The sequence below is a fragment of the Salvelinus alpinus genome, chromosome 3 (assembly GCF_045679555.1).
Source record: "Salvelinus alpinus chromosome 3, SLU_Salpinus.1, whole genome shotgun sequence".
Taxonomy (NCBI): Eukaryota; Metazoa; Chordata; class Actinopteri; order Salmoniformes; family Salmonidae; genus Salvelinus; species Salvelinus alpinus.
Genome location: NC_092088.1, coordinates 11,165,363 through 11,193,357, shown reverse-complemented (window position 1 = coordinate 11,193,357; position 27,995 = coordinate 11,165,363). Strand labels below are relative to the sequence as shown.

At 42.5% G+C, this 27,995-nt stretch overlaps 1 protein-coding gene across 1 annotated transcript; it reads left to right on the top strand.

Moving 5' to 3' along the window:
* Positions 1 to 97: 97 nt before the first annotated feature.
* Positions 98 to 20,303, top strand: LOC139570029 (WD repeat domain phosphoinositide-interacting protein 3-like). The gene is made up of 10 exons (XM_071391472.1): positions 98 to 359; positions 1,395 to 1,469; positions 2,632 to 2,733; positions 3,019 to 3,106; positions 10,427 to 10,521; positions 13,038 to 13,228; positions 17,737 to 17,822; positions 18,042 to 18,143; positions 18,447 to 18,568; positions 18,926 to 20,303. Exons 1-10 carry the CDS (start codon positions 293 to 295, stop codon positions 19,030 to 19,032), a joined length of 1,035 nt encoding a protein of 344 aa, XP_071247573.1. The 5' UTR covers positions 98 to 292; the 3' UTR covers positions 19,033 to 20,303.
* The last annotated feature ends 7,692 nt before the right edge of the window (positions 20,304 to 27,995 follow it).

The window sequence follows — 27,995 nt, the reverse complement described above, 5'->3', positions numbered from 1 at the left end:
ATAATACAGAGAAAAAGAGACCTAGGTCTCAATATGTCTTCACTGTTTAATAAAGGTTAAATAAAATATCAAATATACAGTATATTGTTTTTTCCCTGTCTTTGGACTAGTACTGAAACGCCCACTCCCAATCAATCGATCGCTCGGTGCTCGTTTGAGCGTCCTGGAACCAATAGCTGTTTCTTTGGCTGTGTTGTTTTTCCTTGCTGGTTGTCTGTGGCACAGGAGGAACGCTAGCTAGCATTCTGTTAAAATTCGGCTAACGTACGCCTGTGATTATCTGATCGAAGTAATGAATTTACTACCATCAAATGCACATGGGAACGGACTCTTGTACGCGGGATTCAACCAGGATCATGGTGAGAAATGGTTTCTTCATCAAAATCGTATTTGGTTGACAGTGCTTTCGTCGATGCCACGCTACCGACGACGTGTTGAGGCCGGGGGTTAACTTTAAACGTTAGTCAGCCTTCGGTAGCTAGCTCGCTAGTTGTTCTCTAGCCATATTAAGTTGTTGTGAAATCGTGATTGGATTGTCATTTGAGCAAACTAAATAATATTACATGTAACAATTTAGATGTAACATCATGACCAGAGCGAGCTAAATGTTATGGATCTGTTAGGCTCTCCCATTTATGGACAATATCATTTTAGCACTAATGTTGTCTGATGTAAAATAAACATCTGCTAAACTTTCGTTAAATGTATGTTGTAAATAGCCAACATAACGTTACTATTCACTTTACCGTATATACTTGCAGGGTTGTCAAATTTCCTCATCTTTAGCGCCTCTGTCGTTAACAAGCTAACTATCTTAGCTACATAGTAACGGTATAGCACAGATGGTTATAACAAAGATGGTAGAACGTTCTCCTTTTATCTGTGGTTATAACGTTAGTTTGACAACTGCTAAACTACTAAATAGTTTACATCAAAAGATGGCTAGGTATTTTTATTTAACCTTTATTTAACTAGGCAGCTCAAGTTGTGAGGGTGGGTGGGTCTAGGTGGCCCTAGCCAGCTTTTCTTCACTGAGCAGTGAATGAATGGGTCTCCTTCCAAACAAAGAAATTACTGGTAGCTAATATTCAAACACTCTGTTCAATGCCCACTGTGTGTGCATTCCTCACAGGCAGCACCTGGTTACTGGAGCAGTAGGACAAACTCCAACTCTGATAGGATAGAGAGAAAGAACAGGAACAGATAGGAGGTTGAATGGAGGAACAGTCTGTCCTTAGTTGACCTTCCATATAATCATGATGTCTTCGAAGACAGAAACAAATTATGGCACAAAAGCAGTGATTATCTTGGGTTGTTCATACGCTGTGAATTTGTTTGGACCAAGCTTCGATCAGGGTTGTTCTAACCAGTGGTATTTTCTGTTCTCCTTCCAGGATGCTTTGCTTGCGGAATGGAGAATGGGTTTAGGGTGTACAACGCAGACCCACTCAAAGAGAAAGAAAAACAAGGTAAATATATGTCAAGATAATGACTGTACAGCAAATATGAAACATAAAATCATAATTGTCTATAAAAAAAACAAACATGATTCATCATAATGTGGTTTTTCCACAGTTTACTATTGATCAAAAGGTATGTGGTAACCATTTTATTGATATGTAAAGAAACTCAATGGGTAAGTAGCAGTGCTTGCAGTAAATCGAGGCCATTTTGCTGCATACCGGGGCCACAGCATTGTGACAGCGAGAGCCAAGGTACTTCCTTCCTGTTCCTGCTGTGTGTGAGATGAGATGGATCTGTCTGTGGCTGGATTGGTGCTCTGGTTGGATGAGGAGGGCTATATGAGAAAGTTAATCATTCCGCCACTCAGCCCTACACATGTGACTCCTCACATAACCTGGTCCAAAGTCACTATAGGAAACGATGGCTTACTGTACTGTCTTTAGTACTGTAGGGAAATTATTATTTTATATATTTTTTAATTGAACCTTTATTTAACTAGGCAAGTCAGTCAGAATAAATTCTTATTTACAATGACGTCCTACCCCGGGCAAACCCGGACGACGCTGGGCCAATTGTGCACCGCCCTATGGGACTCCTAGTCACGGCCGGTTGTGATGCAGCCTGGATTCGAACCAGGGTGTCTGTAGTGACGCCTCTAGCACTGAAATGTAATGCCTTAGACCGCTGCGCCGCGCCACTCGGGAGCCTATAGGCCAGGGATAGCCTGGTCCTGTTGGGTTTCTGCAGGGTGTGCAGGCTTTTGTTCCAGACCAGCGTTATTTTAAACAAACACTTTTTCTGTAAAGGTTGGACACTTGTCCAACCTTTACCTATGTGTGCAGGTGCTAGGATATTGGGTTTCTGTGAGGCGTCATGCATGCTGGGAAGGCTTGTTTTAATATGCAGATGAAATGAGTTGTGTGCTATTTACTGTCTGCTACTTTCTTGAAAATGAGTAAAACCTTTGAGATATTAAAACTATTTAAATCCTCCTGATCAGGAGTGTATCTTTCTAGTAACATTTTTGAGATCTTGTCGGAATAAGATTTTGGATAATTGTGGTGGTTTTTGAGGCAACGTCCTTGATTCTCATTGGCTGAGTTTACTGGGCACCTGCCAGATTGACAGCATAATGTCCAATAAGGTGGTTCTGTGTGTGTCTTCCAGAGTTCATGGAGGGCGGGGTCAGCCATGTGGAGATGCTGTTCAGGTGTAACTACCTAGCGCTGGTCGGAGGAGGGAAGAAGCCCAAATACCCACCTAACAAAGGTATGGTTACTGTGTGTGTGGTGCTTGTGTTGAACTTGCCTGTATCTATGTACTATGAGCATAAGAAATCATATATTTTGGAACCCTCAAAATAACACTTTTTTTTTTAAAAATCTGTTTGAAATGTTTCCCTTGCATTTATCTCAATAGTGGTAGACTTTTCCATCAGATTGACCGTATCCGGTTATTTTTTTAAAATTTGGTCTGAAACTAGAGACAAACGGCATCATCTCACGTTAGTCTTCTTTACTGTTGTTAATTCCCACCTCTGATGCTTTCCTCTAGTGATGATCTGGGATGACCTGAAGAAAAAGACGGTTATAGAAATTGAGTTCTCCACGGAGGTGAAAGCAGTGAAGCTTCGAAGGGACAGGTACGGGTGTATCTATCAGCAGTGTCGAGTGCCAATACAACCACACATTGGGCGTTTCTCAATATGCATACTACTGTGCTCCCGAGTGCATTCTCTGAAGACGTTTTCCTGAGTACGTTCTTGTGTGGACGAGAGTGTGAAGAATGCATACAACATTCCATTTGAGAAGCACTCACACTGTCCCTACTGTATTACCTCACGCTGCACCTCCCCATTCACTGAACCTTCTTCCAGCCAGAACGATGGCAACAATAGAGACCAAACAAGATATACACAAAGCAAATGTTTTACTTCATAATTATCAGCTAGATATGTGAATCGCAATAATCTAGCTAGCCAGCAAGTTAAACAGGCAAAAATGACCTAAAACTTCATTTTTGTAAGGTAGATGTACATTTTTCATGGCTAGCTAGCTAGCCCTTTTGAACTATGGACTTACCCATTCACTGAACCGTCTTCCAGCCGGGACAATAGCGACGAAACAAGACACAGTACCGGTCATACGTTTGGACACACCTACCCATTCAAGGGTTTTTCTTTATTTTTACTATTTTCTACATTGCAGAATAATAGTGAAGACATCAAAACTATGAAATAACCCATATGGAATAATGTGGTATCAAAAAAGTGTCAATTTAATCAAAATATATTATATATTTGAGAATCTTCAAATTAGCCACCCTATGCCTTGATGACAGCTTTGCACACTCTTGGCATTCTCTCAACCAGCTTCATGAGGAATGCTTTTCCAACATTCTTGAAGGAGTTCCCACATATGCTGAGCATTTGTTGGTTGCTTTTCCTTCACTCTGTGTTCCAACTCTTCCCAAACCATCTCAATTGGATTGAGTTCGGGTGATTGTGGAGGCCAGGTCATTTGATGCAGAACTCCATCACTCTCCTTCTTGGTCAAATAGCCCTTACACAGCCTGGAGGTGTTTTGGGTCATTGTCCTGTTGAAAAATTATTGTCCCACTAAGCGCAAACCAGATGGGATGGCGTATCGCTGCAGAATGCTCTGATTGCCATGCTGATTAAGTGTGCCTTAAATTCAAAATCACTGACAGTTTTACCAGCAAAGCACCATCACACCTCCTCCTCCATGCTTCATGGTGGGAACCACACATGCAGAGATCATCCGTTCACCTACTCTGCGTCTCACTAAGACACAGCGGTTGGAACCAAAAATCTCAAATTTGGACCAAAGGACAGATTTCCACCGGTCTAATGTCCATTGCTCGTGTTTCTCGGCCCAAGCAAGTCTCTTCTTATATGTGTCTTTTAGTAGTGGTTTCTTTGCAGCAATTTGACCATGAAGGCCTGATTCACGCAGTCTCTGAACAGTTGATGTTGAGATGTGTCTGTTACTTGAACTCTGTGAAGCATTTATTTGGACTGCAATCTGAGGTGCAGTTAACTCTAATGAACTTGTCCTCAGCAGCAGAGGTAACTCTGGGTCTTCCTTTCCTGTGGCGGTCCTCATGAGAGCCAGTTTCATCATAGCGCTTGATGGTTTTTGCGACTGCACTTGGAGAAACTTTCAAAGTAACGATGGACTGTCGTTTCTCTTTGCTTTTTTGAGCTGTTCTTGCCATAATATGAACTTAGCCCTATTTGGTAAAATACTATCTTCTGTATACCACCTCTACGTTTGCACCACATAACTGATTGGCTTAAACACATTTAAGAAGGAAAGAAATTCCACAAATTCACTTTTAACCGGATCCGGTAACGCAGGGGTGTCAAAGTCAAATGGACGGAGGGCCAAATAAAAAATTTAGCTACAAGCCGAGGGCCGGACTGTTCGAATGTTCATTGAAAATTTTTTAAATGACGCATATAGTCTAGTGAACCTAATTGAACCTACTGAAAACCTAACAAATATATTCCAATATGATCAGATAAATAAAGCAATATTTTCTTATGGCTCTGTCAGTAATCTTTAATTTTCAACAGACACAAAAGACAAATTTCCTTTATATAAAAATCCCCATAACATGAACATTAAATGAAAGAAACCGGTATTCAAGGCACCATCAGTAGCCTATATTTTCTATTTTAGCAAAAGTGGGCTAAATTTACTTCAAAGAAAAAAACAATAATAGCAATTTTCTATCATCCACTCAACTGAAATATTTTTAAAATATAATTGGATTGAAATACAATAAAATAAAGTGCAAAAATCTATTAATCAAAAACAACACTTTGTTTAAGGAGAAGTAACATGCAGTGAAAACAAATATTAAACTTTAACTTTTAAACTTGAACTGAGTAAAAACTCTAAATATGTGATTGCACAGTAATGTTCACTTGTTTGAGGTTGAGGGTGATACTTGGTGGTGTCCCATCTTTTCCACAAGTTCATCAATGTTCGGGGTAAGGCTCTGAGCTGAGGAAATCCTCAGAATTGAGTGGAGGTGTTCAGCAGTAAGTCGACTTCTGTGTGATGTTTTGTTCAGGTTCATCAAAGAAAACAGTTGTTCACACAGGTATGTGCTGCCAAACATAGACAACGTTTGAGCAGCCTGGATGCGCAGCTGGGGCATTGTGTCGGGGAGGAAACGGGCGAACTCCGCAGCACCCACTGCCGCATATTTTGCCCTCAGTGCATCATTGCATTGGAGGTCAATCAACTCCATTTGGAGGTTTGGTGGTGAGCTTTCCACGTCAACAGCAAATGGGTTACCGAGCAGTTCCAACCTGCTTTTTTGTGCTTCAAAGTCAGCAAATCGGCGTCGAAAGTCAGCGGCAAGCATACCTATTTTATCAGCCAACTGTGCGCTCGGGAACGCACTGGTAGAGAGCTTCTCTTTCATGGTCTGGCAGCTGGGAAAGTGGCTCAAATTTTCTTTCCGCATCTGCGTCTCCCACAGAGTCAGTTTGGTTTTAAATGCCTTCACTGTACTGTACATATCAGAGATGACATGATCCCGACCCTGCAGCTGCAAGTTCATTGCATTCAGATGACTCGTAATGTCACACAGAAAAGCCATTTCACACAGAAACATTTCGTCTCGGAGTTGTGTTGTGTCTTTCCCTTTGCTGTCCAAGAACAGACAAATCTCCTCACGAAGCTCGAAACATCTTTGAAGCACCTTTCCCTGGCTTAGCCATCGCACCTCTGTGTGATAAGGCAAATCACCATGCTCCGTTTCTAACTCCGTCAGAAATGCCTTGAACTGGCGGTGATTCAAACCTTTGGCTCTGATAAAGTTAACTGTGCGCGTGATGATGCTCATTACATGCTCCATTTTCAAGGCTTTACCGCACAACGCTTCCTGGTGTATGATACAATGATAAGCTGTCAGCTCACCTGTCGCGTTTTCCTCTTGCATCTTTTCCCGTATCTTCGCCACCAGTCCGCTCCTGTGTCCACACATCGCAGGTGCTCCGTCGGTTGTCAAACCCACGAGTTTTTCCCAAGGCAGCTCCATCTCATTTACACAGCAGCCTACTGCTCGGTGCGTCACCGTTGCATTGTGGGAAATGTAGTATTGGTGCGTGTAAAAGATCTGCGGGCTGCCGGCTTGCTGCGGTCTGCGGGCCGGTTCTAATAATAAATCAAGATCATCCCAGGGGCCGTAAAAAACCTTCTCGCGGCCCGGATGTGGCCCGCGGGCCTTGACTCTGACATATATGCGGTAACGAGTCACAAACCCGGATCCGGGATCCCCCCCATCAAAAAAGCTGACTAGCATAGCCTAGCCTAAAGCCACAGGGATATCATATAATAAAATGTTCATGAAATCACAAGTCCAAGACACCAAATGAAAGATACACATCTTGTGAATCCAGCCAACATTTCTGATTTTTAAAATGTTTTACAGGGAAGACACTATGTATTTCTATTAGCTAACCACCATAGCAAAAGACACAACTTTTTTTTCCCACCATTTTTTCCCTGCATAGGTAGCTATCACAAATTCGACCAAATAAAGATATAAATAGTCACTAACCAAGAAACAACTTCATCAGATGACAGTCTGATAACATATTTATTGTATAGCATATGTTTTGTTCGAAAAATGTGCATATTTCAGGTATAAATCATAGTTTTACATTGCAGCCACCATCACAACTCTCACCAAAGCAACTAGAATAACTACAGAGAGCAACGTGAATTACCTAAATACTCATCATAAAACATTTATGAAAAAACACAGCGTACAGCAAATGAAAGACAAAGATCTTGTGAATCCAGCCAATATTTCAGATTCTTTAAGTGTTTTACAGCGAAAACACAATTTAGCATTATATTAGCTTACTACAATAACGATAACGAATAAACCAGCAAAAGATATTAATTTTTTCACTAACCTTCTCAAACTTCTTCAGATGACAGTCCTATAACATCATATTACACAATACATATATTGTTTGTTCGAAAATGTGCATATTTAGCGGCACAAATCGTGGTTATACAATGAGAATAGTAGCCAAGCTGCCAACAAAATGTCGGGAGAAATCTTGGGAGAGGCACCTAATCTAATCAATAACTAATCATAAACTTGACTAAAAAATACAGGTTGGACAGCAAATGAAAGATACATTAGTTCTTAATGCAACCGCTGTGTTAGATTTTTAAAATTAACGTTACTACGACATACAGCGTGCGTTAAAGCGAGACCGCACCGAAATTAATGGCGGAATAGTAGTTTTACATTTTTCAACAGAACAACGAATTAACATCATAAATAGTTCTTACTTTTTGATGAGCTTCCATCAGAATCTTGTGCAAGTGGTCCTTTGTCCAGAATCATCGTTGCTCGGTTGTAGATTGTCTTCTTCAACTTAGGAATTAGCAGCAAACATTAGCTATGTGGCCCAGACGTGCCCAACTCTTCATAACGCAGCACAAAGAAATATCCGAAAATCGCAATATACTGATATAAACTGATATAACTCGGTTTAAAATAACTACATTATGATGTCTTTAACACCTATATCGAATAAAATCAGAGCCGGATATATCTAAGGCCTATAACGAGAGCTTTTCAGAATGCCATCCTGAGGTCCTCCTTTGCGCCATGACGAACATTGAAAAGAGTGCACCCCCGGTTCCATGAGCCTTTATATGGCCTCAGATCTGCCTAGCAACACCATTCCAATTCTCACTGCTTACTGACATCTAGGGGAAATCGTATGCAGTGCATGTCGACTCATAGATCACATGCAATTTAATAAACTGACCCTGGAACAGCGCATCGATTTCAGATTTCTCACTTCCTGACAGGAAGTTAGCTGCAACTTGAGTTCTGTTTTACTCACAGATATAATTCAAACGGTTTTAGAAACTAGAGAGTGTTTTCTATCCAATAGTAATAATAATATGCATATTGTACGAGCAAGAATTGAGTACGAGGCAGTTTAATTTGGGAACGAATTTTTACAAAGTGAAAACAGCGCCCCCATATTGACAAGAAGTTCAAGGCACACATGTTAATTGAAATGCATTCCAAGTGACCACCTCATGAAGCTGGTTGAGAGAATGCCAAAGGGTGGCTACTTTGAAGAATCTCAAATATATAATATATTTTGATTTGTTTAACACTTTTTTGATACTACATGATTCCATACATGTTATTTTATAGTTTTGATGTTTTCACTATTATTCTACAATGTTGAAAATAGTAAAAATAAAGAAAAACCCTTGAATGGGTAGGTGTGTCCAAACTTTTGACTGGTACTGTATATACTTCATAACAATCAGCTAGCTATATGTGAATTGTAATAATGTAGCCAACCAGATAGTTTAACAGGCAAAATGACCTTAAACTAATAATATGCAATGTGCAATTATGCAATGATACATGTCAAACCTTCGTTGGTAGCTAGCTAACAATTTTTGACTTATTATGGGCTTGTGATCTACGCTACGTAGGCAGGTAAACATGTCAAAATTAACACAGCATGTATTTATTAACGTATCAAGATAAAATATTATAGTCAGGCAACATATGAGAAATGAATAGGCAACATTTCATTCTGAAGTTGGAGTTCATTTTCTCTGGCTTCAGCTCAAATAATGTCCGCCATTGATTTCAATACATTTTGCGTTGTTTTTACGGTGTTGCGTCACATTTCTTTGCATACTTTTCATTGAAGCTCGCATCGATGCATCAAAATATGTACAAACGGAGTACGCATTCGAGAAGTGCCCTCGTTCTCCGTTTCACATACTTTGATTTGGATTCATACTCCAACCCTCCCGTGCACAGTAGTAAGCATTTTGAGAAACACCCGTTGACTCAAATGTACTCACATTTTTTGTAAGAATTTAGTACCACTTTAACTCCCTGTTTTAAGACCAATTAGGAATGCAGTCGTTGTGTTTCAGCATCAATGGCACACAGCGATCACATAAGCATTGCTTACACACGTAAGAATTTCACTGTTCGTCTACACTTGTTGTTTTACGAAGCATCTGACGAATAAAGTGTAATTTAGTTCGATCTGGTTGGAAGTACTGCAGGGAATCAAATGAGATATGTAGCTTTAGTTACAGGACAGCGAGGGTGGGAGATGGTACCAGTATTTACATTTTTTTATTTGAGTCATTTAGCAGACGCTCTTATCCTGAGCAACTTACAGGAGCAGTTAGGGTTAAGTGCCTTGCTCAAAGGCACATCGACAGATTTTTCACCTAGTTGGCTCGTGGATTCGAACCAGCGACATTTCAGTTACTGACCCAACGCTCTTAACCACTAGACTACCTGCTGCCCGTAATAGTACAGTAATAGCAGGTTGTGATTGCACTCCTTCTTCTTAGGCCCAGAACCTGTTGGATTGGCAGTCATTACATAGTAACTGTTTGGTAACAGTTCTTCCCAATGCAGTAATGGTATAACACAGTATAGATCCTTGTTGCTTTTAGAGAGGACTACTCTGGAATTGCCTGAAAAGCAATGAATGTTAAGATGTTCTCCTTTTAGGTGACGTTAATGGGGAATGTTAGAAGGTAGTATGTCGGTGTCAGGAGTAGTCAAATCTAATTTTATTTGTCACTTACACGTATTTAGCAGATGTTATTGCGGGTGTAGTGAAATGCTTGTGTTCCTGGCTCCAACAGTGCAGTAGTATCTGACAATTCACAACAATACACACATCTAAAAGTAAAATAATGGAATTAAGAAATATATAAGTCTTAGGACGAGCAATGTCGGAGTGGCATTGACTAGAATACAGTAGAATAGAATACAGTATACACATACGAAATGAGTAAAGGCAATGTTTTCTTACCAATGTTTCCCCATTGGATTGCTGTATATTAGTGGGCCAGAAATCTTTAGCCTAATGTCTGTATCTCTCTTATGTCCTCAGGATCGTTGTGGTCCTGGACTCAATGATCAAAGTGTTCACGTTCACCCACAACCCTCATCAGCTGCATGTGTTTGAGACCTGCTATAACCCAAAAGGTCAGTACTGTCGTGTCTTTGGCTATGCCAGATTAATTGCTATGACATGCTATTCTAAAATAATTTCTCCGTAATTAATATTACCTGATTGAACTAATCATGTAAATATAATTAACTAGAGAGGGACACCACGAAATAATATTTATAGAGCTGTTATCTTCCGAATAAACTCTTAAAGATTTAGTAAAATTTTACATCCATAGCAGTCACATTAATCGTCATTTTATTCAGTCTCATCTGAAAGTGGTAAATCCTTGGTTATCTGCAAGAATCCTGGCAAACAAGTTGAATCAGCAATACAAAATTGGGTTTAATTATTTATTTACTAAATACCTAACTAATCACACAGAATCACACATACACAATTAAATCATAACTTGATCACAAATTGCCGTCATAAAGGCAAACGTCCCTAGCGGGCAGAATAGATATGACAGCTTGCTACACAAAGAAAAGGGGCGGGATTTTAGTGAAAGAGCGGGAGACTGGAACATAGGCGAGCTGTACTATCGTAAATACAGTATCTTATGCATTCTAAATTACCGCCCATTTAGAAAAGGAAAATGCAATAAATATTTACTCTGAGCTGCGCTTCAGTAGGTTGGTGGTAAATGGAAGACCGTCTTGCCAAATCGAGTCCTCTGTCCTTTGAAGAATGTCTCTGGTGGTCACTGGATACGTTGGAGTAACGTCGATGTGTAGTAGACGGGATACTCTGACTGTCCTTCCTAACCTGCGTTTGTAGCAGCTGTTGCTAACTCAACGGCTAGGAGGTATCACTTCTGTAGTGAATACGAGTTCAAAGTTCATACCATTTACAACCAAAGTCCATGCTGATGTTGGCTTAGTTCTGTAGTTATTATCTGAACCATTCTGACATCGGATCGTCATCCTAAATGTACCCGGAACAGGACGTTATATTTTTGTCAATGGCTTTTATAGTGGAGGGAGAGGGGTGTGTCTGAAAAGTTTATAACCCATGTCTCTTCACAGGGGCGGGCCCCTGGTTGAGCAGAAGCCAAACTTATGAAAACCCAAATCTCTCATTTGGAAGCTAAAATTACATTTCATCTCTTCACAAATAATTTCATATTCAAACATTTGAATTAAACAACAATTCCATGTGAATCCGATACCTCTGACGTTTAGACTTTCCACAGTAGAGTATGTCATTCTATCATTGATGAGAATGTGTCAGAGGGCAACCGAACTGACATAATATACCTTAAGTACCACCGCATATGTTCAGTTGGTCGGATTACCAGAATATAGTTAATTTCCCCCCAACTTCTGATGTTCTCAGAATCTCTGTTAACCAATGGGTTTTCTTATGTCACATCAGTTATAGTAGGGAGAGGGAAAAACGGGGAAAGAGGTATTTATGACTGTCATAAACCTACCCCCAGGCCAACGTCATGACAGTACTACAATACAGACGGACCGACTACTGTCTACTGCAGCTTCCAGATTCCTAACCTGGCTGCTAAATACAATATTAGACATGCTCATAATTGAAGTAAACCAACAATCTTCACAACAGTGTTATATGGGTGTAATGTGTAGATTCTCCTCTCATCTCTCCCTCTCTCTCTCCCCCTCGCTCCATTTTCATACACTCTCCCTTCATTTTCATACTCTCCCTTCATTTTCATACACTCTCCCTTCATTTCCATACACTCTCCCTTCATTTTCATACACTCTTCCTCCATTTTCATACTCTCCCTCCATTTTCATACACTCTCCCTCCATTTTCATACACTCTCCCTCCATTTTAATACACTCTCCCTCCATTTTCATACACTCTCCCTCCATTTTCATACACTCTCCCTCCATTTTCATACACTCTCCCTCCATTTTCATACACTCTCCCTCCATTTTCATACACTCTCCCTCCATTTTCATACACTCTCCCTCCATTTTCATACACTCTCCCTCCATTTTCATACACTCTCCCTTCATTTTCATACTCTCCCTCCATTTTCATACACTCTCCCTTCATTTTCATACTCTCCCTCCATTTTCATACTCTCCCTCCATTTTCATACACTCCCTCCATTTTCATACACTCTCCCTCCATTTTCATACACTCTCCCTCCATTTTCATACACTCTCCCTCCATTTTCATACACTCTCCCTCCATTTTCATACACTCTCCCTCCATTTTCATACACTCTCCCTTCATTTTCATACACTCTCCCTTCATTTTCATACACTCTCCCTCCATTTTCATACACTCTCCCTCCATTTTCATACACTCTCCCTCCATTTTCATACACTCTCCCTCCATTTTCATACACTCTCCCTCCATTTTCATACACTCTCCCTTCATTTTCATACACTCTCCCTTCATTTTCATACACTCTCCCTCCATTTTAATACACTCTCCCTCCATTTTCATACACTCTCCCTTCATTTTCATACACTCTCCCTTCATTTTCATACACTCTCCCTTCATTTTCATACACTCTCCCTCCATTTTCATACACTCTCCCTCCATTTTCATACACTCTCCCCAGGTCTGTGTGTACTGTGTCCCAACAGTAACAACTCTCTCCTGGCGTTCCCGGGCACCCACTCTGGGCATGTGCAGATCGTGGACCTGGCCAACACAGAGAAGCCTCCGGTGGACATCCCCGCCCATGAGGGGGCGCTGTGCTGCATCGCCCTCAACCTGCAGGGAACCAGGATAGCCACCGCCTCCGAGAAAGTAATACAACCCCTTTTAAAAATACTCATTAGCTAAAGGGACATTCCACAGTAACAGAGTGACACTGAGACTCAGATTGTTTACTTTAAAATGTATGTCAAACAAAAACCAATGATTACAAAGTTAAACAAACCATACAACTCTATGAACAAGGACTACTTTTAACTATTTCCACTGCAAATTGTACAAAACACATATACTTGAAGAACACTGCAGATGCAAAGTTTGGTAACAGAATGACGGTTGGTGGTGTTTGTGCCGTCATTCTGTTACCAAACTTTGCATCTTTGCGTCCAAAAGAAGAATTGGCTTTGGGGAGGACCAGTGCAATATACTGGAGCACGTGCTACGGGTGGGTGCTGCTATGGTGACCAGTGAGCTGAGATAAGGTGGGGCTTTACCTAGCAAAGAATTATAGATGACCTGGAGCCAGTGGGTTTGGCGAAGAATATGAAGCGAGGGCCAGCCAACGAGAGCATACAGGTCGCAGTGGTGGGTAGTATATGGGGCTTTGGTGACAAAACGGATGGCTCTGTGATAGACTGCATCCAATTTGCTGAGTAGAGTGTTGGAGGCTATTTTGTAAATGACATCGCTAAAGTCAAGGATCGGCAGGATAGTCAGTTTTACGAGGGTATGTTTGGCAGCATGAGTGAAGGATGCTTTGTTGCGTAATAGGATGCCGATTCTAGATTTAATTTTGGATTGGAGATGCTTAATGTGAGTCGAAGGAGAGTTTACAGTCTAACTAGACATCTAGGTATTTGTAGTTGTCCACATATTCTAAGTCAGAACCGTCCAGAGTAGTGATGCTGGACGGGCAGGCAGGTATGGGCAGCGATCGGTTGAAGAGCATGCATTTAGTTTTACTTGCATTTAAGAGCAGTTGGAGGCCACGGAAGGAGAGTTGTATGGCATTGAAGCTCGTCGGGAGGTTAGTTAACACAGTGTCCAAAGAAGGGCCAGAAGTATACAGAATGGTGTCGTCTGCGTAGAGGTGGATCAGAGAATCATCAGCAGCAAGAGCGACATCATTGATGTATACAGAGAAAATAGTCGGCCCGAGAATTGAACCCTGTGGCACCCCCATAGAGACTGCCAGAAGTCCGGACAACAGGCCCTCTGATTTGACACACTGAACTCTGTCTGAGAAGTAGTTGGTGAACCAGGCGAGGCAGTCATTTGAGAAATCAAGGCTGTTGAGTCTGCCGATAAGAATATGGTGATTGACAGAGTCGAAAGCCTTGGCCAGGTCGATGAATACAGCTGCACAGTATTGTCTCATATCGATGGCGGTTATGATATCATTTAGGATATGGCTGGGGTGCACCCATGACCAGCTCTGAAACCAGATTGCATAGCGGAGAAGGTACGGTGGGATTCGAAATGGTCAGTGATCTGTTTGTTAACTTGGCTTTCGAAGACCTTAGAAAGGCAGGGTAGGATAGATATAGGCCTGTAGCAGTTTGGGTCTAGAGTGTCTCCCCCTTTGGGGATCTCAGACGATATGAAAGAGTTTGAACAGGCTAGTAATAGGGGTTGCAACAATTTCGGCGGATAATTTTAGAAAGAGAGGGTCCAGATTGTCTAGCCCGCTGATTTGTACGGGTCCAGATTTTGCAGCTCTTTCAGAACATCTGGTATCTGGATTTGGGTGAAGCAGAAGCTGGGGACGCTTGGGCGAGCAGAGGTGTATTTGGAGGGCAGGTTGGTCAGGATGATATCTATGAGGGTGCCCCTGTTTACGGATTTGGGGTTGTACCTGGTAGGTTCCTTGATAATTTGTGTGAAATTGAGGGCATCAAGCTTAGATAGGTCACCTAACAGTCTGAGCTCTGAAGATAGATGGGGGGGGGGCAATCAATTCACATATGGTGTCCGGGGCACAGCTGGGGGCAGAAGGTGGTCTATAGCAAGCGGCAACGGTGAGAGACTTGTTTCTGGAAAGGTGGATTTTTAAAAGTAGAAGCTCAAATTGTTTTGGCACAGACCTGGATAGTAAGACAGAACTCTGCAGGCTATCTGCAGTAGATTGAAACTCCACCCCCTTTGGCAGTTCTAACTAAAACAGCAATGGACAAGGCACATTGACATTAGGGAGAGGCTTGCGTAGCCGAGTGATCATAGGGTCCAGTGAGTAGCTAGGCGGGCTGGAGACACGGCGATTCATACAGCTAACGTGCCGGGGCTAGCAGATGGGCCTTAGAGGGACGTCGTGACGGAAGAAGTCTGTTGTAGCCCCCTCGTGCGGTTACGTCAGCAGACCAGTCGTCATGGATCAGCAGGGCTCCGTGTAGTAAAAGGGTCCAGGACAATTGGCAAAATAGGTATTGTAGCCCAAGGAGTGGTTGATGGACCTCTTCAGCTAGCTGGGAGATGGGCCTAACATAGGCTAGCTCCAGGCTAATTGGTGCTTGCTTCGGGACAGAGACGTTAGCCAGGAGTAGCCACTCGGATAGCAGCCAGCTAGCTGCTCATGATCCAGGTGAAAAGGTTCAGAGCTTACGGTAGGAATCTGGAGATATGGAGAAGAAGAAGTCTGATATGCTCTGGGTTGAATCGCGCTGTGCAGACTGGCAGGAGTTGTCCGGGCTAAAGGTTAGCTGGTGACCGCTAGCTGACTAGTAGCTAGTTAGCTGGCTAGCTGCTGTTGGGGGTTCCATTTCTAAAGTAAAGAAAATAGCAGATCCATACCACATTGGGTGAGGCGGGTTGCAGGAGAGTATGTTGAGGTTTAAAAAAATATTTAATAAATATATGCGTAGAAAAAAGATATATACACGGGATACGACAAGACGAAGAGAAAGACGCCTGACTGCTACGCCATCTTGGATTCAAGTTCTCACCAGTAGATAGTCCTTGTTCATAGAGTTGTATTGTTTGTTTAACTTTGCAATCATTGGTTTTTGTTTGACATACTCTCCTTCTTTTTTTACTTTAAAATGTATGTGTCACTCTTAACGTGGAATTGCTCTAAACCCTTTTACCACTACTCCTGGGCTTAGACGGTACCTTTTATCTCTACAACTGGTTGTCATGGTTGCTTGTAGACTTGGCGCAACCAACTCCCAACTGGTTGTCATGGTTGCTTGTAGACTAGGCGCAACCAACTCCCAACTGGTTGTCATGGTTGCTTGTAGACGAGGAGTACCAACTCCCAACTGGTTGTCATGGTTGCTTGTAGACGAGGAGTACCAACTCCCAACTGGTTGTCATGGTTGCTTGTAGACTAGGCGCAACCAACTCCCAACTGGTTGTCATGGTTGCTTGTAGACGAGGAGTACCAACTCCCAACTGGTTGTCATGGTTGCTTGTAGACGAGGAGTACCAACTCCCAACTGGTTGTCATGGTTGCTTGTAGACGAGGAGTACCAACTCCCAACTGGTTGTCATCGTTGCTTGTAGACGAGGAGTACCAACTCCCAACTGGTTGTCATGGTTGCTTGTAGACGAGGAGTACCAACTCCCAACTGGTTGTCATGGTTGCTTGTAGACGAGGCGTACCAACTCCCAACTGGTTGTCATGGTTGCTTGTAGACGAGGAGTACCAACTCCCAACTGGTTGTCATGGTTGCTTGTAGACGAGGCGTACCAACTCCCAACTGGTTGTCATGGTTGCTTGTAGACGAGGAGTACCAACTCCCAACTGGTTGTCATGGTTGCTTGTAGACGAGGAGTACCAACTCCCAACTGGTTGTCATGGTTGCTTGTAGACGAGGAGTACCAACTCCCAACTGGTTGTCATGGTTGCTTGTAGACGAGGAGTACCAACTCCCAACTGGTTGTCATGGTTGCTTGTAGACGAGGAGTACCAACTCCCAACTGGTTGTCATGGTTGCTTGTAGACGAGGAGTACCAACTCCCAACTGGTTGTCATGGTTGCTTGTAGACGAGGAGTACCAACTCCCAACTGGTTGTCATGGTTGCTTGTAGACGAGGCGTACCAACTCCCAACTGGTTGTCATGGTTGCTTGTAGACGAGGAGTACCAACTCCCAACTGGTTGTCATGGTTGCTTGTAGACGAGGCGTACCAACTCCCAACTGGTTGTCATGGTTGCTTGTAGACGAGGAGTACCAACTCCCAACTGGTTGTCATGGTTGCTTGTAGACGAGGAGTACCAACTCCCAACTGGTTGTCATGGTTGCTTGTAGACGAGGAGTACCAACTCCCAACTGGTTGTCATGGTTGCTTGTAGACGAGGAGTACCAACTCCCAACTGGTTGTCATGGTTGCTTGTAGACGAGGAGTACCAACTCCCAACTGGTTGTCATGGTTGCTTGTAGACGAGGAGTACCAACTCCCAACTGGTTGTCATGGTTGCTTGTAGACGAGGAGTACCAACTCCCAACTGGTTGTCATGGTTGCTTGTAGACGAGGAGTACCAACTCCCAACTGGTTGTCATGGTTGCTTGTAGACGAGGAGTACCAACTCCCAACTGGTTGTCATGGTTGCTTGTAGACGAGGAGTACCAACTCCCAACAGCGTCTCTGTTTATTTCTCTCCAGGGGACCCTGATCAGAATATTTGACACCATGGCAGGTCACCTGATTCAGGAGTTGAGGCGGGGGTCACAGGCCGCTAACATCTACTGGTGAGAACAACCAACCAACCTGGGTCTCTTCTTCACCTGATATTAGATGTGACAAATGAACTAATGTTTCCATTTTGAGTCATTTAAGCAGATGTTCTGATCCAGAGTGACTTACAGAGGGTATCTGTCTTAAGGTTGTTCGGTACGACCACCACATATTAGTCCTAGTATGTTGTTGTTCTAGTCCTGATTGGTAACCCTCTGTTCCCCCTTCCCCAGCATCAACTTCAACCAGGACGCGTCCCTCATCTGTCTGTCTAGTGACCATGGTACAGTCCACATATTCGCTGCAGAGGACCCCAAGAGGAACAAACAGTCCAGGTCGGTCTGATTTGATTTGTCTGAGACAAACGTTTCACCTTTTTATGCACTTTGTGACTGGAACTCTTAAAAGGTCCAAATACTGCAACATTGATCATAGATTAGAGTACTGCCTTGGTGCCAGGGGTAATACAACTCTTTTTGAGAGAGATATCTATATTATTGACTGTTCAATGATATACACCATTTTTGGAAGAGTAACTTTGAAGTGAGCACATTTGTTTTTCAATGAATCCTTGTTTTGTTTCCTATAAATTGAAAACCCATCCCTGAATCATTATCGTTGTTTCCTTTTATCCTTAGCTTAGCCTCGGCCAGTTTCCTTCCTAAGTACTTCAGCTCCAAGTGGAGCTTCTCCAAGTTCCAGGTTCCATCAAATTCGCCGTGTGTGTGTGCCTTTGGAACAGAACCCAACTCTGTCATAGGTGAGGTGTGTGTGTGGTAGTGTTGCTCTCTGTGTACATGTTTGCTTTGGCACACCTCTGGAACAGAGCCCAGTGCAGTCATAAATTAGTCATACTCCAGCTACTTCCTGCTTCCTGTCCAGTGTCTATAAACACATTCAGCTTGACATTTCTTCCATGTTGACTCATTTTATTGTTGACCTGACACTACTTATTTCATTGTTTTATTGTTGACACAATTTTAGACTTTGAGCGGGAAACTGTGTTCTTAGATTTTTGCATACTTTTGTGCCAACCAGAAGACATTCTTTTTTTTGACTTTGAGGATATAGCTGATGTACATTCTCTTATTGCAACACGCTCTCTCTCTCTCGTCAGCCATTTGTGCTGACGGCAGCTACTACAAGTTCCTGTTCAACCCGAAGGGGGAGTGTTCCCGAGACGTCTACGCCCAGTTCCTGGAGATGACTGATGAGAAGATCTGACCTTTAACCCAGACTCCTCCTGCAGACAGACAGACGTGTGTTTATTTTCTGGAGCAGGAGGACAAGGGGGGATGGACAGAAGGAGGAGGTTAGGTGTCTCTGCTCACCCAGTGCTGATAGACTCTCAATGGAGGGAAGGAGAGAGGGAGACCGCCTTAGAAACGACAAGACGGATGGAGGGAGCGATGAATGAAGTCAATGTCCTCTCTGACACAAACTACTTATTGACCATCCTTGAACAACTAGTGAAGGACAGACAGATGGACAGACTGTCACCTGGACCTTGTTGTCCTGCTACTCTGAGAACCAAACAGGGAAATGTATTTTTGTTGCTTTTTAAAGATGTCTTCCTTGGAATTTACAATGATCGGTCGATTATTCTGGTTATTTTTTTTAAAGGCGTATAGCGTTGATTCCAATAGGTAGATACATAGAAAAATAAATATTGTAAACTAACACCACCTAATCTAACTATAGGGAGTGCCTCTGAGCTGAATCAATATTGGAGTGTGTATATACTCGCATATGTGCCTTCAGGAAGTATTCATAACCCTTGACTTATTCTTCATTTTGTTGTTACAGCCTGAATTCAAAATGTATTAAATATATATTTTTTGCACACATCTACACACAATACCTCATCATGACTAAGTGAAAACATGTTTTTAGAAATGTTTGCAAATATATATATATATATGAAATGAAATGCAGACATATCTTTGTAAAAGCACCTTTGGCAGTGATTACAGCTGTGAGTCTTTCTGGGTAAGTTTCTAAGAGCGTTCCACACCTGGATTGTGCAACATTTGCCCGTTATTCGTTTTCAAAATGTTTCAAGCTCTCAAATTGGTTGTTAATTGTCGCTAGACAACCATTTTCAGGTCTTGCCATAGATTTTCAAGTAGATTTAAGTCAAAACACTAACTCAGCCACTCAGTAACATTCACTGTCTTCTTGGCAAGCAACTCCAGTGTAGATTTGGCCTTGTGTTTTGAGTTATTGTCATGCTGAAAGGTGAATTCATCTCCCAGTGTCTGCTGGAAAGCAGACTGAACCAGTTTTCCTCTGGGATTTTGCCTGTGCTTAGCTCTATTCTGTTAAGTTTTTTATCCTGAAAAACTCCCCAGTCCTTAACAATTACAATCATAGCCATACCATGATGCAGCCACCACTATGCTTGAAAATATGGAGAGTGGTACTCAGTAATGTGTTATGTTTGGGGCAAATCCAACACTTTGTATTCAGGACAAAAATGTAATTGCTTTACCACATGTTTTGCAGTATTAGTTTAGTGTCTTGTTACAAACATGATGCATTTTTTGGAATATTTGTATTATCTACAGGCTTCCTTATTTTCACTCTGTCAATTAGGTTAGTATTGTGGAGTAACTGCATTGTGTTTGATCCATCCTCAGGAGAACACTATCACAGCCATTAAACTCTGTAACTGTTTTATAGTCACTATTGGCCTCATGGTGAAATCCCTGAGCAGTTTCCTTTCTCTCTGGCAACTGAGTTAGTGACTGGGTGTATTGATACACTATCCAGAGTGTAATTAATGACTAACCCATGCTCAAAGTGATATTCAATGACTGCTTTTTTAAATTTTTACCCATCTACCAATAGGTGCCCTGCTTTACAAGGCATTAGAAAGCCCCCCTGGTCTTTGTGGTTGAATCTGTGTTTTAAATTCACTGCTCAACCTTACAATGATCTGTATGTGTGGGGTACAGAGATGAGGTAGTCATTTCAAAATCATGTTAAACACTTATTGCACACAGAGCTAGTCTGCAACTTACAATGTGACTAAAGCAAATTTTTACTCCTAAAAGTATGTAGGCTTGCCATAACAAAATGTTTGAATGCTTATTGACTCAAGACATTTCAGTTTTCATTTGTAATTAATTTGTCAAAATGTCCACTTTCACATTTTGGGTTATTGTGGTTAAGCCAGTGACAAACAAATCTCAATTTAATAAATGTTTTATTCTGGCTGTAACACAAAATGTGGAAAAAATCAAAGGGTATGAATACTTCCTGAAGGCACTGTACATATGCATATTTGGGTGGGATTTCACAAAGATCTTTGAGTTAGCCAGATGATCTTTGAGTTAGCCAGATGATCTTTGAGTTAGCCAGATGATCTTTGAGTTAGCCAGATGATCTTTGAGTTAGCCAGATGGGTAAAAACTTAGAAATAGATCTTTCTTCCTACAGTTGAAGAAATGAGTCACCCATTAAGGGGCGGCAGGTAGCTTAGTGGTTAGAGCATTGGGCCACTAACCGAAAGGTTGCTGGATCGTAGCCCTGAGCTGACAAGGTAAAAATATGTTGTCCTGCCCCTGGACAAGACAAGACCCTGTTCCCCAGTAGGACGTCATTGTAAATAAGAATTTGTTCTTAACTGACTTGCCTAGTTACATTTTTAAAAAGTTCCTATTTTTATATGATTTTTTAATCTTGATTTACAGTGGTTTATCTGGTTAACCTCAGGGATTCCTCTTGGTGAAACCTCACCCTGGTAGAGTTTTTACTCGCTGTATAAACACAATGCGCCAGACTGAACATATGTAACTTACTGCATATAGACCGTAGAGAGTAGAAGAAGAGATCTCATGGTGATGAATGTTTTGCTTTTCCTGACATTTCATGTTGTAGCTTACTATGTATATATGTATGTGTAATATTCTTGAGGTGAGTCTCGCCCTCCTTGTGGAGAGGGAATATATTAGTTACAACTCTAGTTAGTACCTATAAAGCACTGATTTGGGGCTAGATTCAATCCCATCGCCCCTTTTCGGGCTATGCACCTTTTTTAAAGGCAATGTTTCCGTGTTCAAGGAGACCGCATTCGTGGTAAATCATGCATATGTCGGCTCAGTCGGAAATGAATGTCATTCGCGCTATAACGCATATAATATAATAATATATAATAATATAACTATATATATAACGCAGCTCTTCCGCGGTACGGATTGAATCTAGGCTCAAATACTTTGATCTTTACATTGAGTTTTGAGCATAATCAAACTCGGCAACTTGATCAGTCTCAGATGATTTTCAATGACGTATATCTTCCTAATTCTATCAAAGAAACCAATGTTTATCATACATCCGTTCATGAATGAATACAACCGTTTTCCCAGAACCAAGCCTTCCCGGTCATTGTGGAAACTGCTGCAATATTCTGCCGTGATCAAAGGGCATTTCCACCCTCTTTGCTTAAATTTAAAAAATCTGCTTTCAAGATTAAATGAAAGTCTTACGAGTGACACGTTCTAGCTGAATTAAACCAAAATCCACTTCCTTGTGTGACTGCATGCGCACCCATTCCTTTTTGTTGAGGTTTAATTGGCTGGTGTAGTTTGCCTCTTGAAGAGAGAACTCTCTTCTGCTTGCTCACTAGGGCCAGCTTGAGCAAGCTTCTGCATAAATGATCTGATCTAAAAATGATGGTAACATTTGTGGATCTACAAGCAGTATTGACTTTAGAGCCTATCTCATGTGTCACAGTATCAGGTCCAGCTTTTTGGCCCATGTATGTGACCTTACAATGCAGTACTACAATGTATTTTTCTGTATATTTCTGATTTGTCCGACGCACATTTCTCTTTCAGTTTGAATTCGATGGGAACCGCTCTCTGAATGCATTTCATTTGTTGCATCCAGCTCTGATTGTACATATGTCAGGGGAATTTAATCCCAACACACTTCACAATGTGAAGAACCCCCCCCCCCCACACACACACACAACACTATGCTGCCATTTATCTACATATGGACGCGGCACAAACTCCTGTTTATGTGACACATTCAAAATGATTGTAAAATCCTGCATTTAAATTTATAAATAAAACGTAATGTCCGTATGGACATTTGTACATGACCCGGGGTACTGTGTGTAACTTAAAGGTAGTGTGTAATCTCTTTTAGTATGTTATTGCATCATATGCATTCACAAGGTTACTTTAGTTTAGAAGGAACCATGCTTGGTCTGAAAACAACTCCTCCCCTAGACAGCTGTTAACCCCTCCCCTAGCCCTCTGTTAACCCCTCCCCTAGCCCTCTGTTAACCCCTCCCCTAGCCAGCTGTTAACTCCTCCCCTAAACAGCTGTTAACTCCTCCCCTAGACAGCTGTTAACTCCTCCCCTAGCCAGCTGTTAACTCCTCCCCTAGCCCTCTGTGTTAACCCCTCCCCTAGCCAGCTGTTAACCGCTCCCCTAGCCATTTGTGTTAACCTCTCCCCTAGCCAGCTGTTAACCCCTCTCTAGCCCTCTGTTAACCCCTCCCCTAGCCGTCCATTAACCCATCCCCTAGCCAGCTGTTAACTCCTCCCCTAGCCAGCTGTTAACTCCTCCCCTAGACAGCTGTTAACCCCTCCCCTAGCCCTCTGTCCACCCCTCCCTTAGCCCTCTGTCCACCCCTCCCCTAGCCCTCTGTTAACCCCTCCCCTAGCCCTCTGTTAACCCCTCTCCTAGCCAGCTGTTAACTCCTCCCCTAGACAGCTGTTAACCCCTCCCCTAGCCCTCTGTCCACCCCTCCCTTAGCCCTCTGTCCACCCCTCCCCTAGCCCTCTGTTAACCCCTCTCCTAGCCAGCTGTTAACCCCTCCCCTAGCCAGCTGTTAACCCCTCCCCTAGCCCTCTGTTAACCCCTCCCCTAGCCAGCTGTTAACACCTCCCCTAATATGTTTCTAAACATTAATGTGGATGCTACCATGATTACGGATAATCCTGAATGACGCACAAATAAAATACCCCCATGCTGGGTGTTGGGTGATTAGGACTGGCTCGAAGTCGGCGTTTCAATTCATCCCAAAGGTGTTTGATGGGGTTGAGATCAGGACTCTGTGCAGGCCAGACAAGTTCTCCCACACCGATCTTGATAAAACATTTTTGTATGGACCTCGCTTTGTGCATGGGGTCAATGTCATGCTGAAACAGGAAAGGGGTTCCCCAAACGGTTGCCACAAAGTTGGAAGCACAGAATAGTCTAGAATGTCATTGTACGCTGTAGCGTTAAGATTTTCCTTCACTGGAACTAAGGGGCCTAACCTGAACCATGAAAAACAGCCACAGACCATTATTCCTCCTCCACCAAACTTTACAGTTGGCACAATGCATTGGGGCAGGTAGCATTATCCTGGCATCCGCCAAACCCAGAATCGTCGATCGGACTGCCAGATGGTGAAGCGTGATTCATCACTCCAGAGAACGCGTTTCCACTGCTCCAATGGCGGCGAGCTTCACACCACTCCAGCCGACGCTAGACATTGCGCATGGTGATCTTAAGCTTGTATGCGGCTGCTCTGCCATGGAAACCCATTTCATGAAACTCTCGATGAACAGTTATTGTGCTGACATTGCTTCCAGAGGCAGTTTCGATCTCAGTAGTGAGTGTTGCAACCGAGGACAGACTATTTTTATGCGCTACGTGCTTCAGCAATTGGCGGTCCCATTCTGTGAGCTTGTGTGGCCTATCACAGCAGCTCTATCAGGGCTAGACAAACTGACTTGTTGAAAAGGTGGCATCCTATGACAGTGCCACGTTGAAAGTCACTGAGCTCTTCAGCAAGGCCATTCTACTGGCAATGTTTGTCTATGGAGATTGCATGGCTGTGTACTCAATTTTATACACCTGTCAGCAACGAGTGTGGCTGAAATTTCCGAATCCCCTCATTTGAAGGGGTGTCCACATCCTTTTGTACAGTTGAAGTCGGAAGTTTACATACACCTTAGCCAAATACATTTAAACTCAGTTGTTCACAATTCCTGACATTTAATCCTAGTAAAAATTCCCTGTCTTAGGTCAGTTAGGGTCACCACTTTATTTTAAGAATGTGAAATGTCAGAATAATAGTAGAGAGAATGTTTTATTTCAGCTTTTATTTCTGTCATCACATTCCCAGCGGGTCAGAGGTTTACATACACTCAATTAGTATTTAGTAGCATTGCCTTTAAATTGTTTAACTTGACTTTGTTGTCCTTAAGCCATTTTGCCACAACTTTGGAAGTATGCTTGGGGTCATTGTCCATTTGAAAGACCAATTTGCGACCAAGCTTTAATTTCCTGAATGATGTTTTGAGATGTTGCTTCAATATATCCACATAATTTTCATTCCTCATGATGCCATATATTTTGTGAAGTGCACCAGTCCCTCCTGCAGCAAAGCACCCCCACAACATGATGCTGCCACCCTGTGCTTCACGGTTGGGATGGTGTTCTTCGGCTTGCAAGCCTCCCCTTTCTCCTCCAAACATAACGATGGTCATTATGGCCAAACAGTTTTATTTTTGTTTCATCAGACAAGAGGACATTTCTCCAAAAAGTACGATCTTTGTCCCCATGTGCAGTTGCAAACCGTAGGCTGGCTTTATTATGGCGGTTTTGGAGCAGTGGCTTCTTCCTTGCTGAGCAGCCTTTCAGGTTATGTCGATATAGAACTCGTTTTACTGTGGATATAGATACTTTTGTACCTGTTTCCTCCAGCATCTTCACAAGGTCCTTTGCTGTCGTTCTGGGATTGATTTGCACTTTTCGCACCAAAGTATGTTCATCTCTAGGAGACAGAACGTGTCTCCTTCCTGAGCGGTATGACGGCTGCGTGGTCCCATGGTGTTTATACTTGCGTACTATTGTTTGTACAGATGAACGTGGTACCTTCAGGCGTTTGGAAATTGCTCCCAAGGATGAACCAGACTTGTGGAGGTCTACAATTTTCTTTCTGAGGTCTTGGCTGATTTCTTTAGATTTTCTCATGATGTCAATTAAAGAGGAACTGAGTTTGAAGGTAGGTCTTGAAATAGATCCACAGGTACACCTCCAATTGACTCAAATGATGTCAATTAGCCCATTAGAACCTCTAAAGCCATGAAATAATTTTCTGGAATTTTCCAAGCTGTTTAAAGGCACAGTCAAATTAGTGTATGTAAACTTCTGACCCACTGGAATTGTGATAGTGAATTATAAGTGATATTATCTGTCTGTAAACAATTGTTGGAAAAATTACTTGTCATGCACAAAGTAGATGTCCTAACCGACTTGCCAAAACTATAGTTTGTTAACAAGAAATTTGTGGAGTTTGAAAAACGAGTTTTAATGACTCCAACCTAAGTGTATGTAAACTTCCGACTTCAACTGTATATATAGTGTAAGTGGTCCAGTTGGTTCTCGTATCCATTACATGACGGATCCTCGTGGGGGAAGTTCATGACTACGTCCAAAATGGCTCCCTAGTCCCTATATAGGGCACTACTTTTTTATTTAGTTATTTTGACCCCTTTTTCTCCCCAATTTTGTGATTACTCTATCGTAATCGCTCCTCTTTCACCCCAGCTGCCAAACTAACCCTGAATTTATAGATCGCCAGGTAAGGGTGCTTTCCAGTGGCTAGATGTTCTTTAACACTTCTTACAGGACACATCACTGCACTCTATATTCCTCTGTAAACTGGTCATCTCTGTATACCCGTCACAAGATTTACAAAACCGTCTTAGGCCTCACTCCCCCCTATCTGAGATACCTACTGCATCCCTCATCCTCCACATACAACCGTTCTGCCAGTCACATTCTGCTAAAGGTCCCCAAAGCACACACATCCCTGGGTCGCTCCTCTTTTCAGTTCGCTGCAGCTAGCGACTGGAACAAGCTGCAACAAACACTCAAACTGGACAGTTTTATCTTAATCTCTTCATTCAAAGACTCAATCATGGACAGTCTTACTGCCGGTTGTGGCTGCTTTGTGTGATGTATTTTTGTCTCTACCTTCTTGCCCTTTATGCTGTTGTCTGTGCCCAATAATGTTTGTACCATGTTTTGTGCTGCTACCATGCTGTGTTGTCATGTGTTGCTGCCACGTTATGTTGTGGTCTTAGGTCTGTCTTTATGTAGTGTTGTGGTGTCTCTTGTGATGTTTGTTTTGATTACATTTTTTATCCCAGCCTCCGTCCTGGCAGGAGGCCTTTTGGTAGGCCGTCATTGTAAATAAGAATTTGTTCTTAACTGACTCGCCTAGTTAAAGGTTAAATAATATATATATTTTAAAATTATGATCTTGTCTCATCACTGCAACTCTCCAATCAGCTTGGGAGAGGTGAAGGTCGAGTCATGCGTCCTCCGAAAAATGACACGCCAAACCACGCTTAACACCCACTCACTTAATTCGGAAGCCAGCTGCACCAATGTGTCGGAGGAAAAACACCGCCCAACTGATGACCAAAGTCAGCCTGCAGTCACCCGGCCTGCCACAAGGAGTTGCTAGAGCGCGATGAGCCAAGTAAAAAAAAAACTGTCCAAACCACCCCTAGCCTGGACGACGCTGCTCTGACTTTGCTGGTAGCTACTTTGAAGAAAAATGTACTTACTGTGATATGTGGTTGTCCCACATAGCCATCTTAAGATTAGCGCACTAAGTTGCTCTGGATAAGATTGTCTGCTAAATAACTCAAATGTAAATAGGATGCGGTTTCATAACGGAAGGTGTTCTCCCTAGGTCTCCCACACATCTGGCCTGCAGTAACTTCCTGGAACACCAACAAAAATACCAGGAATGCAGCTGCAGTCATGGTGAAAAAAACCCTGTCCTACCTACTCCCCTAGAACTAGACTAGTATTCTCTCATCTTAACTATCTGCCGAGCAGCTGCTTCTCCTTTGTCGTTTCTCTCCAGTGTTACAGAACCTATTGTACCTTGGGCCCCTAGAAGACGAATGCATTAGAGGAAATAAGACATTCACCAACGTTACATTACATGGTGAGGTTTCAACTGCTGTCAACCGTATGCCTTGCAAAAGGATGGTTGATCTCACCGTGGCTGCCATTTGCACCTTCAAGGCATCTCTCAGGTTGAAAATAATGTTTGTTGACAAGGCGACAAACAGTGTCTGTTTCTCTGTGTGAATGCGCCTTTACCAGTAGCAGAGAGAGTCAAAAACACACCGACAGAAAACGGTAGGACACAGGAC